The sequence below is a fragment of the Penaeus japonicus genome, unplaced genomic scaffold (assembly GCF_977035675.1).
Source record: "Penaeus japonicus unplaced genomic scaffold, GWHDUDI00000001_assembly GWHDUDI00000033, whole genome shotgun sequence".
Lineage (NCBI taxonomy): Eukaryota > Metazoa > Arthropoda > Malacostraca > Decapoda > Penaeidae > Penaeus > Penaeus japonicus.
The window spans coordinates 2,993,678-3,008,677 of NW_028234435.1; the positions used below are offsets into that span (position 1 = coordinate 2,993,678).

General features: G+C 41.2%; 1 protein-coding gene across 16 annotated transcripts in view; it reads right to left on the minus strand.

The window, feature by feature from the left end:
• The window catches only part of LOC122258952 (uncharacterized), a 215,811-nt gene that overhangs the window by 64,593 nt on the left and 136,218 nt on the right, over nt 1-15,000 (minus strand). For all 16 annotated transcript variants that reach the window (XR_015192713.1, XR_015192712.1, XM_086556722.1 and 13 more), the window contains 2 exons: nt 7,302-7,431; nt 5,007-5,172 (listed from right to left, as the gene is read on the minus strand). Coding sequence is in view for 14 of the 16 variants with exons in the window: in XM_086556722.1 (XP_086412848.1) it covers nt 5,007-5,172; nt 7,302-7,431 (296 nt within the window). In the remaining 2 variants the exon portion in view is untranslated. The remainder of the gene's footprint in view (nt 1-5,006; nt 5,173-7,301; nt 7,432-15,000) is intronic.

Sequence of the window (15,000 nt, forward strand, 5' to 3'; positions counted from 1 at the left end):
TGTGGGCAGCCATGTGTGTGTGAGACTGTGGGCGTGACAAAGTGTCGGGCCACATTTGCAGTCGAGGGTCATATGTTTGCGTTGAGAGGCAGAGGCCCTGTGGTGGCGGCGGCGAAGTGCCTGAGCAGGGTGTGCGGCCAGGTGTGATGTGCAGCCGTTGTGCCAAGAGACGTGCTAGGACGTGTTTCTTGTGAATTATTATCCCATTTCGCACTAGCGCCGCGGTGAGGACGCACGACGCCTCCGACTCCATAAGGGTGCACTAGGAACCGACCTGTGTGTCGTGGGCGGGGTAGCTTCGAGGGGCGGGAGCGCGGCGGGTGGGGTGCTCCTGCCGCGGCTGATAGTTCCTGGTGGCGGCGGCTCCTGAGGGCGAGGCGGGTCGGAGCCACGCCGACACGACCTCGGGCTGCGGCTTCGAGAGGCGAGACGGGACGGCGGCGAGCGCGTGTGTCCCCAGCACTGGGCTAGCGTTGACTGCCCGGACTCTCACTCCGCCTGCCCTGCGCCCCTGCCCACCAGACCCATATCACGCCCGTACGCCCATCAGCTGGCCCGTGCCCCCACCAGCCCACCTGCCCACCCACCCACGCCCACGTCTCTAGGTCTCCACTCAAGGACAGTTATGAAAAGCTGGCTAAAAGCTTGAGTATGGAAGATGGGATGGCCGAGCGGGTATGTGCTGGGCGGGATATAAATAGGTCTTCAGCACGCCGCCGCCCGCCGCCCGCCGCGCGTGCCCTCGATACCCACAGCGCCTCCACCCGCGCCTCCATTACCCCCGTAGCCCCTTATCAGTCCGCCGGGGCCCTTAACATGCACACCTCGAGATAAGGGGGAAGGAAAACACACCTCGATTATGCTGTACTCCACTCTCGCTTCCGTGTCTGTTCGCGCGTCTGTCTCCTGGCTCTGCCTTGGCTCTCGTCCATTCGTTGTCACTGACCTCAGCCTCCCAAGCTCTCCCCTTAGCATCTCGCCACCCCTTAACACCCCTTAGACTCCTGCCCTGTCCCTTTGATCCGCTGACAGGATGACTAAACCCGTGATTTGTGACACGGAGATTACAGCATCGAGCTATTTTTAGTCGAAATGTAATACGGAAGAGAGAAGAAAAAAACGAAGAAAAAGAAAAGAAAAGAACAAGAAGAACAAAAATAAGAAGAGGGGAAAGAAAACGAAGAAAAAAAACAGAAGAAGAAGAGGTAGTAAAAAAAAAGAGGACTTTGGCAATCACAAGACCATCTCGTCAAGACCAGAACTTGACCAGAGCGCGACCGAGGCTCAAGCTGAACCTCGAGACAATCTCTCCATTCTTCACAGCGAATCGAGAAGTGATGATTCCGTTTAACAAAAAAAGAAAAAGAAAAAAAAAAGAAAAAAATATATATATAAGAAACTTCTTAACTCAGTCAACTTCAACCATGACTAGAAATGAGACCCCGAGGCATTATGCAACACCTAACTGAACTTGCACCAGCTGATGATATGACGCGATCGGAGAAAAAACGAACCTCATTACAGCTGCTTTAGAAAAGGCTCTATACGCGTTCGTGTACAGTCGATGGATGGCTATAGCTGCTTGCCCGCCCGTGGAGGGTATTCGTGGGCGTGTGACGTCGAGCGATATGGGCGAGATACGTTGGATACTGATCAAAGTGAGGGGCATAAAGGAACAGACAGGTATACAGACTGAGACATAATCATGCACATAATCACGAACATACACATATTGCGATACGTATACAAATACACTTAAACATTTATATGCATATAGAAGCTGTTATTGTATACGCACAGACACAGACACACACACACACGCACACACACACACACACACACACACACACACACACACACACACACACACACACACACACACACACACACACACACACACACACACACACAAACACACACACAAGCACGTGGGGCAAGGGAAAGAAGGCCTATTAAAGGGGTATAGGCCTATAAATAGCAAGACAACACTAGAAGTCACAAGAGAAAGGACTTGGGAAGGGGGTGAGGAGTGGAGTGGCGGGGGGGGGGGGGGGAAAGAAGGAAATGGGTGGGAGTGAGGGAGTAGGGAAGGAGGGGATGGGAGGTAGAGAAGGAGTAGGAGAGGAGGGGGTGGGAGGTAGAGAGGGAGTAGAGGAAGGAAGGGATGGGAGGTAGAGAGGGGGAGAGGGGAGGGGGAGAGGGGAGGGGGGAGGGAAAGGAAGACGTCGGTCCGGTTTGAAACAAGATAGTGACATCCAGCAGACAGGTAGTAAGGCCTATCTCCCTCTGAAGGCCGACCTAAATTTAGCTCTTCCGGGGGATTTCTTATCGTAAGTACCATCTCCAAGCCCCAAGCCCTCCCCCCCCCCCTCCCATACTTCCTGCCTTCTTAAACTGCATCTCTCTCAAGCCTTTAACCCCTCACCCCCTACCCCCCCCCACCCAGGTTTATCGCCCTCCCTTCCAGAGAAATGCGTAAATAATCTGATATGAGATGCATGCGGATGGTAATAATTATCACGGACTAAATTTCAAGATATTTCATGTGTCGAATATGTATTAAACTTACACACACACATATATACACTTAAACAAATCCATAAATACATACATACGTAGATGAACGCACACGCAAACATGTAGAAACACATATAAACACACACACACACACACACACACACACACACACACACACACACACACACACACACAAGCTTGTAAGGCGATTAATCTTTGTGAGGTTTCCTATCAGCACAGCACAGGATTATTTACGTTGTAAGGTAACGGAGATCCTAAGGTAGATTAGGTGACGAATTTTGATGACGGTAAAATGATGATAGTGATGATGATGATGATGGCAATCATAATAGTGATAGTAATACTGGTTGTAATGATAATGATGATAATAATGACAATAACAATCATAATTATTATCACAATAACAATTACTATTATAACAATAGAAATATAGACATAACGACAAAATCAACAACAATAATAATCATCATCATGACATAATGATAACAATGATAATTATCATAACATTGACAGTAATTAGTAATAATAATAATAATACATATACCATTAATAATGATAATGATTGATAATAATAATATGATAATGATGACGAAGAAGAATAAAACGGAAGAGCAATTACAGTTACCAATCAACAAGCATTCGAAACCATCAAACAAACAAACGAAACAAACAAACAACACATGAAATGAACCGCCACCCGTACCTCCTCTTTGCTTGTTCGTTTCTGTGTCACTTTCCGGGCCGAAAGACCACGAGACTCTCGCCCCGATCGCTTTGCTGGAATTTATGACATTTCTGACTAGCGCGGCCGTCTCATGACTGCGCCTGAATCAATGACAGATGGTGGGTGCGGCAGATGGTCTTTCTCTACAGCTAGGTGATCACACGCACACACATATACGCATGAATAACATTTTAATTACGTATGAAGAAACATAAACAGACATGTTCATAGGTACTTTTCTATGATTACAGAAACGTGTTAGCTCGCTTTAAGTTATCGAATTACATGGACAGACACACACACACACACACACACACACACACACACACACACACACACACACACACACACACACACACACACACACACACACACACAAGACACATCTGCCACCGTCCATGACAAGACATAACGTCACCCTGTTTACACTCATGACTCGGATCATTAGTGTCATGGCTTCGAAGCAAAGGGGCGATACGAGTGAGAGGCCGTCTCAGTGTGTCTGCGCGCCGTTCATGACGTCATGAGCCACTGGGAGACAGTTAGGAGGCATTTGGCATCATTTCCCTTTCATTCTCCTGGTCGCTTTTAGCTTTTGTGTCATTTGTACGTTTAGTTGGTATAGGGTCGTTTCTTTACTCTAGATACGGTTTCTCTCTCTCTCTCTCTCTCTCTCTCTCTCTCTCTCTCTCTCTCTCTCTCTCTCTCTCTCTCTCTCTCTCTCTCTCTCTCTCTCTCTCTCTCTCTCTCTCTCTCTCTCTCCCTCACTCCCTCTCTCTCCCTCACTCCCTCACTCCCTCACTCCCTCACTCCCTCACTCCCTCACTCCCTCACTCCCTCACTCTCTCACTCTCTCACTCACTCCCTTTGTGTGTGTGTGTATGTGTGTGTGTGTGTGTACATGAGTGTGTCACTGTGTCTAGCTCTCTTCTCTCACGTGTGACATATGGTCCTATGGTCGAACGGGGGCATCGCAGCCATAAAACTGTTAATAACAAGTCGGAAATCATATCAAGAGATTACTTATACACTCTCTCTTTTTATACCTCTCTCTCTTTTTCCGCATCGAGATACGAATGCAAATTATCTTATCAACAAGGGATTTGATTTAATATAATGGCATTTTGGTCTCGGTAAATCCTCGGTCATTTTTCTTCTCTGGCGAATTTCATTTATTTTCTCTCTCTTCCCTCCTTTTTTTTGCCCCTGAAGGCTGTTAGCTTGACATTAGACAACCATTTTGTGGATGCTGCCTTTCTGTGGAAGATTAATCAACGAAGGAAAAATGGGTAAGGGCTTTGTGATCTAACGAAAAGGTAGGAAGGTGACCGTAATGTGTTATCCTTTTCTTGTGTGATAATGACTTCGCATCAGTGATTAAACATTTCCTTCGTCAAAAGCTACAAAAAGATCCCAATTGTATAAATAGATGAATAAGAAAAATAACATAAATAAATAAATAAATATATACATACATATATATATATATATATATATATATATACATATATATACATATATATACATACATATATATACATACATAAATATATATATATATATATATATATATATATATATATAATGTAATAATAATAAAAAAAAAACTCCGTATTCCATCATCATCGAACCGAAAGCACCATCCTGAACAGCGGTGCCACACAATGAGAACAGCGACAACGCGGCGGTCATGGAACCCTTACCAAGAGGAAAATCCCGTGACTAAGGCCGCCAGGGTACTTACTTTGCGCGAAGCCAAAGCGGAGCTGGAGACAGTGGTGGTCTGAGGTCCTGTGTTGAAGGAGGAGCTCTTGTGGTCAGTTACGACACCGTCCTTGGCGGCCGTGTTGCTGCTGTGACCACTGGCCTCCTGCGTGATGGTCGTGGCTCCGGAGCCATCTGACGTCATCCTGGGGGCGGGGAGGAAAGGCTTAGGATTCTCTGTGCTTCGCTTCTTTTTTTCTCGGCAGGATGAGGGTGCCAGGAAGGCCCCCCCCCATGCGGTAGCGAAAGGGTGTGGAGAGAAATGAACGAAAATGAAATAAAGAGAAGGATGGGAAGAAAGTAGGGCAGACCTACTTGAAGGGATCAGTCAGTGTACAGGACGCTGGGTGTTGGGGGGGAGGGCTATAAAGCGAGGGGGAGGGGGAGGGGGGGTGTAGAGCGAAGGGGAGGGAAAGGTGTAGAGCAAAGGAGGGGGGGGGGTGTAGATGTATGAGTATGGATATTTGTTTGTTTACTATTTGTCTGTGAATGCGTATGCGTACATGTTGATTTATGTCACTGAGGCAATTCATATAATAGAAATGTTCCTGTATAAAAGCAAGTATATATAGGTATATATATAGATATGCTTTTAAGTATATTACCAAATAAAATAAATGATCTAAAACACAATCTAAATATAAACCTCCCTATAAAAATGCCTCAAACATAAACAACCTCTCTACAAATCCACCTGTCACTTCAAAAGCAAAGCAAAACAAAATGCACTCAAATAAAAAGTAAACAAGTAAAGATAAGTAAATAGGAGCTTCCCCACCTCAAGATGCACCAAGACCCACTAGAAAAATTTCACGAAGAAAATGGAAAGGTCAGTGTGTTTGCGGCTCCTGCAAGTGGCGCAGAAGGGTGTAACAGAAGATGCTAAGGTCTTGAGGCTTAGGCGGCGGCGCGGCACACGTAAACAAATAGACAGCACCAGACGGACTCGTGGTGGCCGTGGTGAGGGGAAGGAGGAAAGGAAAGGGAGAGGGGGAGGGGGAGGGGGAGGGGGAGGGGGGAGGAGGAAAGGAAAGGGAGAGGGGGAGGGGGAGCGGGAGAAGGAAAGGGGGAGGGGAAGAAGGAAAGGAAAGGGAGAGGGGGAGGGGGAGCGGGAGGAGGAAAGGGGGAGGGCAAGAAGGAAAGGAAAGGGAGAGGGAGAGAGAGAGGGGGATGTACGAGGGTGAAGGAGGGGTAGGAAGGAAGAGGGAGACAGGAGGGGAGGGGGAGGGGGAGAGGAGAGACAGAGAGAGTGGAAGGAGGGGAGAAGGTTGGAACAGAAGGGAAGAAGAAGGCAGTATGATCATGGAGGTAGAAGGAGAAGAGGGAAGGACGAAATGGAAGAAGGGAAAAAGAAAGGAACTATAGAAGGAAGGAAGGAATTGATGAACAGGAAAGGATAGATGCAAGAGAAAAAGAAGAAGAAAATAAAAATAGGTGAAAATGGGTCTGGATACGCACATAAAAAATTCCGAACAAATACAAAAAATTATAAGGGGAAAAGAAAGAAAAAGATAACAACGATAACAAAATGAGATATAAAAAGGGATATAAAAAAAACATTTAAAACCACCGACCATCGGATAAAAAAAAAAAAAAAGGATCCAAGAAAAAAAAACAAGCATTCGCAGAAACACAAACGCCACCAAAACAAAGACATTGACAGCATAAACAAAGAAGAAGTTGAGTGCCAAGAAAAGACCATGTTTGTGAGGTGTCTGAGTGAGAAATGAGGCAGACGTGCAAAGTTGAAGATGAGGTATGAGGTGACTGATACAATGAGTAAGTTTTAATAAAGGAGTGAATATAGGTTGGCATAAGTGATTTATATTTGTGTGCGCTGCATATATTATTATGAATTATGTATTCTTTAGAAATTATATCCTTTCTTATTAGCTATATATGTTCGTGTACGTTACACATATTCTTGTAATTGGCATACGCTGCATTTCTTACGGTATTGGTATAAATGATGTATATATTCTTACAGATGAAATATGCTGTATTTTTTATAAGAGATATATATTCTTGTAAGTGACATATCTCCTTATAAGTGATATATCCTTATAAGTGATATATATCCTTATAAGTGATATATATCCTTATAAGTGATATATATCCTTATATTCTTATAAATGAAAGATATTCTTATAAGTAACATATTCGTTTAAATGCTATACCAACATGCAAATATAGAAAAAAAAGCTAAGCTAAGAGCAGACACATTCACAGATGTACGGCTGAGTCTTCGCGAAGTGACTCATGACTCGTGACTCACTTAGATGACTCGGAGATGGAGGAGGAAGCCATCATCGACTCGACACCTGACATGAGGACCTGCGCGCCGAGGAACCGGTTCAGGAGGGAGCGAGCCTGGTCGTCTGAGGTCACCTTCGACTCGGGGTCAACTGTGGGAGGGAAAATGAGGTCAAATATGGTTGGATGGTGTGGTTGGTTGCTAGTACTGATGTGTGGTTGTTGTATTCTTTCTCTTTTCTTTCACTCTATCTCTCAGTCTCTCTCTCTCTCTCTCTCTCTCTCTCTCTCTCTCTCTCTCTCTCTCTCTCTCTCTCTCTCTCTCTCTCTGTTTATAAATTAATAGATATATCATGTAAACAATAATGTCTACGGGCGAGTATCTTTTTCCCACGCTCATTAAAAACTGAATAAATAAAAAAGTACATAAAACAGATAACAATAAGTACGTAAATTAACCAAAATAAATACCAGTAACTCAAGATTGCCAATTTAATCATAAATCATTTGAAATAATAATTATCATTACTCATTATTAAGTGTAAAACAAATGCTAATTTCAGACTGAAACTCTAAGGGGAAAGAGAAGGGAGGGAGGGTGGGTGGGGAGGGTATGGGGTATCGTCTTAGGAGGGAGTGGGGGAGAATTAAAGAAAACGGGATAAAATCAGAGCTACTAAGAAAGCGAGAAGTTATTTGTGGTAAGGGGGGGACTCAATTAAAAGGAATTATATTTTACAATATATAAAAAAGAAAGAATAAAAAAACACAAAACGTGACATACAGGAAAATCATGGTATAACGAAGAAACCATTATAGATGTTTATTACAAGGGAAGGAGAGTCAAGAATAATGAAAAATAAACAGGAGAATCTAAGATAAATATACGAGTACGAGGCGACACTAGAAGAAGGGATGATTTTGTAAATAGTAGAGGAAATTAAGAAACAAAATTAAATCGAAAGGGCACACCGGCCCTGACTAAGAAAACTCATGAATACCAAGTGAGAGGGAGGGAGGGAGACAGAAAGAAGGAGAGAGGAATAGCTAGATTGATGGAGAGAGAGAGAGAGAGAGAGAGAGAGAGAGAGAGAGAGAGAGAGAGAGAGAGAGAGAGAGAGAGAGAGAGAGAGAGAGAGAGAGAGAGAGAGAGAGAGAGAGAGAGAGAGAGAGAGAAGAGAAAGAACAAGGAATTTTGAGAGGAGAAAAGAGAGGGGACTGTTTCCCCTTTTAGATACTTATGGATGTCTTCCAACAAGGTCCATAAACATTCAAAACTCGGTCCAAACAGAACCCCTCTCCATGGGGACAAGTGGGGATGGGGGGGGGGGGGAGAAGAGGGGGTAAAACAGCTGTTGAACGAGGCTTTCTATTTTGTTTTGTCTCGCTTTAAGCGCTTTCTTCATCTTTCGTCTTTCTTGTTCATTCGTAATCTCTCTGCCAGGTTGCCATTGTGTAAACATTACGAGCATATGCAAGCGCGTAAACAACGGCAAGGTCACACACCCAAATGAACTTACATGACGTAACTGTGTGCACTCACTCTCGGTTTTCTCATTTACTCTGTGTTGTTCTTTTTAACTCTTTCTCTCTCTTTAACCCCCCTCTGTTTCTCTACGTAGCTTCGTCTCTTTCTCGTATATTTCCTCTCTCTCTCTCTCTCTGCCTCTGTCTGTTTCTTTCTCTCTCCCTCTCTCTCTCTCTCTCTCTCTTCACCCACCCATTGCCAACCCCAAACGAGAACCTCCCAAACCTTCTTCGCGGAATCACCTAACGGCAGAAACACAATCACACACACACACACACACACACACACACACACACACACACACACACACACACACACACACACACACACACACACACACACACACACACACACGCACGCATCCACAAAAATCTGTTTTCTCATGCATTTATACGTCACTCAGGGACGAGCGCGTGATGAACAGCGGCGCGTTCAGCTTAAGGGATTTGATCCATTTGTGAGAAAAAAAAAACTGTATTTATGGAACAATTTCCCTGAACGATATCTAACTGGCTGACCATCTTAGGAGAGTGACAAGAAGGCGGCACCTGCAGTCGTGGCTTGTGGCGCGAGGAAGAGAGACACATTAGGGTGACACAAGAGGTTGTAGAGCCAGCTGATCTTTGGCGTTCCTCGTTACTGGCTGTGCTTTATGTGCTTTCTCATTATTTTTCTCTTTATCAGTTTTTTTTTCCTTTGCCCCCTCTCTCTTTCTCTGTTTTCTTTCTTCTATCTATCTATCTCTTTATCTATTGGTCTATTTATCTCTCTATGTGCCTATATACGTACATGTATGTGTATGTTTGTGTGCCTGCCTTTCTGTCTGTCTGTGGACATGCATTTACTTCTACATCTTTCCCGTCTTCTCAAAAATAATGCGAAATCCTATCTCCTTGTCTTACATAAAAAATCACAAGTATAAACAGAACGATGACGTGTTTTTTTACAGCATGAGACGACTATAATATCTCAAAGGTTATTTTCGTGGAATATCAAATTAAAGCACTGGCTCACATTTACGATCTACAATTTTATAATCATGTAATCTATTTTCGTTAGGAATTATGTGTTTTAGAAATTATCATCATGCAAATGTTATATACCCACATATTTATACACATATACAAACACACACTCACGCATGCAGAAACACACACACACACACACACACACACACACACACACACACACACACACACACACACATATATGTATATATATATATATATATATATATATATATATATATGTATATATGTATATCTATCTATCTATCTATCTATATACATACATATATATACATACATACATATATATATATATATATATATATATATATAATATACATATACATATATATACATATACATACATACACACACACACACACAAACATATATATATATATATATATATATATATATATATATATATATATATATATATATATATATATATATGTGTGTGTGTGTGTGTGTGTATGTATGTATATGTATATATATGTATATGTATATTATATATATATATATATATATATATATATATATATATATGTATGTATATATATGTATATATATATATAGATAGATAGATAGATATACATATATATATATATATATATATATATATATATATATATATATGTGTGTGTGTGTGTGTGTGTGTGTGTGTATATAAATATATGTATATATATATATACATATATGTATATACATACATATATATATATATATATATGTATGTATGCATACATACATACATACACACATACACACGTGATTCATACATGTCCATGAGTACAGTATATCCACGTAAAAGCCCCATCCCACCTAACGTAACGTCGCGTAATCAGGGCCTGACATGCAGCGAGACCAAGAGCTCCGTTCAACACAGCCTTGCTCTGTGACCCAGTCTCTGCTAATCCTCTTAGAGTAGCCGAGGTCACAGCATCGGTTATGTCAGCTCCTCCTCAGAGAGCGATATGAATTCCAACATGTGTATTAGCTGAGTCTAGAGCAATGACGTCCTGCAGCACGAACAAGTTTTCTTAAATATGACAGGAAAATCACGAAAACAGTATCGATTATTTCTAATCTTGTTGTGTCTACACTGCTTGTGTTATGGTGATAAGTGTTATCTACCTCGCTGGCGTGCGGATAAGTGTACTTAACACTAGAGATAACATCTACCTGTCCTCTCCTGAAGATAACACCCGTGGAAAAAAGCAGGCTCTCGTCAATCACACCTGCATTCACTAAACAAAGTTCTTGAAGTAACCAACACGAGTTAACCAACTGCGAAGAATGCGCCTCTCGCTTCACAGGCCGAATTAATTTTGTTTGTCGTTGCACCACTACCACTTTGGCGTTTATTTCACCACGCTGATTTTCGTGTCTTCACCAGAGTTAAATCGGGAGGCTAATCCGACAGACTTCCGCGGCGTCACACGATGAATCACGAATGCGAGTGCGAGTGCGAGTGCTTGGACCGCGCGAGCGAAGGAGGAAGGAAGACTGAGTCCCTTCGTCCACTACCGCGTCGAGAACAGTGAGGGTGTACCACGAGGAGGAAGAAGAGGGAGGAGGAGGAGGAGGATGAGGAGGAGGAGGAGGAGGAGAGGGGTGGGAGAGAGGAGGTGGAGGGGGTGGAGTAGGTGAGGGGAGGAGGGACAGTATGAAAGGGGACGAGGGAGGGCAAAGGGAAGGAGGCGGTTGAGGTAAGAGAGGAGGGCCAATAAGGAGAGGGCACCCCGGGTCGTAGGCGTTATGTTAGGCGGAACCGAATGCCAGGTGCCCCCCTCCCCTGCCATGCCCGCTGCCCCTGCCGTGCCCTGCCTTGTCCGTCTATCCCGCCAGACAAACACACTCCCCCCCACCCCCCACCCCCCACCCCTCTCGAATGGCGTTTTGCTAAAGGCTGGAAGGAAGAGGGTAAGACTTGGTGAGGCGCCAGAGAGGGAAGTGTGGATAAGGAAAATATACAGCCCCGGGGCATGCAACGGCACTTGTTTGCGAAGGTGCCATTGCAACGATCACTGCGACTCTCGTCTCCCCATCGCTCAACAGGAAGCTGTGCGCAACGTTGTGCTTGCAAGAACACTGGAGAGACCTTGCACGAAGCATTTTGACAAGAGGAAATAAATAAGAAAGTATTCTCTACTATTGACATCGATTCAAATCTAATAAAAGATGCTTAAATATTATGGCTTCCGCATGCGGGATGCTCTGACATTCATAATCGAAATTTATTCCATTGGACAGAAGTAGTGTGTTTTCGAACTCCTAACGCAACATTCTACATGTTTATATAGCTCCATGAAGTGAGATTGCCATTCGAACTCACACTGATTTCTTATAAACGTCAGATCAGACAGAACAACAGATAAACCAAGCATCCTAAAACACACAAAACAACTCTACACAACTCACGGATTTTCGCAAAGAACTCCCCGACAAAAAGCGATATCTCATACCTCTTCGCGAGCGCCGTTAACCTAAAGCGGATTCAGAAAACACAGGCTCGATCGCCCATTCGCGCGCGCCAGAACACAACAGTAGAAATAGCTTGGGCATAGGGCGAACGGTGGGCGCGGAGAAGGGAGGTTGGCAGAGCTGAGTACACGTCCGCCCACTGTTTGTTGACGTTGTAGTGTGCACAAACAGCCAAACTGACTGCTGAGCCTAAAAGTAGACTCGGACAATGTATGTACAGGTTGGGAACCGGTGTTGTTTTATTGGCTATTGACGCGGCCTGTCCAAAAAAAATCTTTTGAACAGTCAGTTATCGACATGGATCTTTTCATTCAATTTCGTACTTGCTTTTCTATTAAGGGTTTACGTGTATAAGTACAATAAACTGTAACATTTGTATAGTTCAGTTAGACAAGAATCTCCTGATATTTTTGGAAATTTCTTCGCATGTTCGTAACTGTGCAGTATGTAACCCTTCCGCGTACTTTAAAAATAACGACAGCTTTACATCAGTGTCGGACACCGTGAAAGCGCTGCTGATGTGGCAAAAACGCGTTTCTTTGTCTTTCATACAACGCGTTTGAAAAGATTCCACTGTTTGTAGGGAATTCATCGGAATTATGTAAACTGTAAACGAACATAAATACTCTTACACAAACATACACACACACACACACACACACACACACACACACACACATACACACACACACACACACATACGCACACACACACACACACACACACACACACACACACACACACTCACAAAAAATTTTTAAAAAAAACACTATATTAAAATATAAACTAAAAAAGTTAAAAAAAATTTATATAAATCGCTCATTTATCTAAAAAAAAATTGTTAATTAAAAGACCAATATTTATCAAATTTATATTTTATCATGTAACATTCCTTGATAAACTTAAATTGGATTTTTTAAATTGGTATTTTAATATAATATTATTTAATATATAAATAATTTGTCAAAAAATTGATGCCAAATATAAAAAAATAATAAAATACATAAAAATTATAAAAATATTTTGAGAAATAATAAAAAAAGCAGTAATGATAAATAAAAATAATTAATATACCAAAATAATGATGGTAATAATAAACATTAATATAATAATATAACGAAAACAATGTAAATAATAAACGAACAGAAATAATATAAATAAAAATAAATATTATAACACAAATATAAAACCAAATTCATTATGATAATAATACCAACAAAAACAACACCAACAAAATACCAAAAACAAAAAAAAAAATAACAACAACAAAAACAACATACGGACCAAAGAAACAAGAAAAATGAAAAAGAAACAAACAGACAAAACATTCCCTCCCTCTTTCGCCTTGCCCTTCCGCACAAACACACGCGATGTGATTGCACAAATATTTGCAGATTGCAAAAACTCACATTTGCTCTCTCCTTTTTTTTTTTTTTTCATTCTTTTTTTTCCCATGCTTGTGATCTTTTGTTGCCTTCGTCTCTTTTCCTTCTCTTTTTCTTCTTTTTTTCTCTCTCTCTCTCTCTTTCTCTCTCGCTCTCTTCTCTTTCTCTTCTCTCTCTCTTCTCTCTCTCTCTCTTCTCTGACTCTCTCTCTCTCTCTCTCCTCTTCTCTCTCTCTCTCTCTTCTCTTCTCTCTTCTCTCTCTCTCTCTCTCCTCTCTCTCTCTTACACACACGTTTTTTTTCAAACCTAACTATATACACTAAAAAAAACAAAACCGGAATAATTAATATCAAATTACAAATTTAAAGAAAAAAAAAAAAAAAAAAAAAAAATTAAATAATTTATTATTAATATAAAATATTATATGTCGCTAATAATTCTACTTAAAATTGGTTATTTTTATTTTAACGGTTTTTTTTTTTTTCCTTTAAAATTTGAATCAAATTGATGTCAAAAATTTTTTTATTTAATATATATTATTTAGATATAATAATAAAATAATGTAAATAAATTTGATGCAAAATGCACCAAAACAAAACTAAAAAAAAAAAATAACAAAAATAATAATAAATAAAAAATAATAATAAATAAATAATAACGAATAATAACGAAAAAAAACGAAATAAAATAATGAATATAATAAATAAATAAACAAGATAATAATTATTTATTTCATCATTATAATCATCATTTATTATATAATACCAATACACACACAAAACAACAAAAACAAACAAACAACAACAAAAAATGATAAAAAAAACACAAACAAAACACCAACAAACAAACAAACAAACTAAAAAAAAGAAAAAAAGATCCACATACGCGCACACGCGCAACAGTGAAACATTAAGGCTACAATTGATACAAATTAAACAAACTCTTTCAATTTTTACCTCTTTTCGCTCTCTCAACTTGCTTGCCACTTGCATGCAACCACTTGCATTTTTTGACGCGTTTTTTTCCATTTTTTTTCCTCTTATTTTTTTTTTTTTCTTCTTTTTTCGATTTTTTTCTTTTTTTCTTTTTTTTCGTCTTCTCGATTTCGTGTCTCTTTCTCTCTCTCTCTCTCTCTCTCTTCTCTCTCTCTCTCTTCTCTCTCTTCTCTCTCTCTCTCTCTCTTCTCTCTCTCTCTCTCTCTCTCTCTCTCTCTCTCTCTCTCTCTCTCTCTCTCTCTCTCTCTCTCTCTCTCTCTCTCTCTCTCTCTCTCTCTCTCTCTCTCTCTCTCTCTCTCTGTGTGTGTGTGTGTGTGCGTGT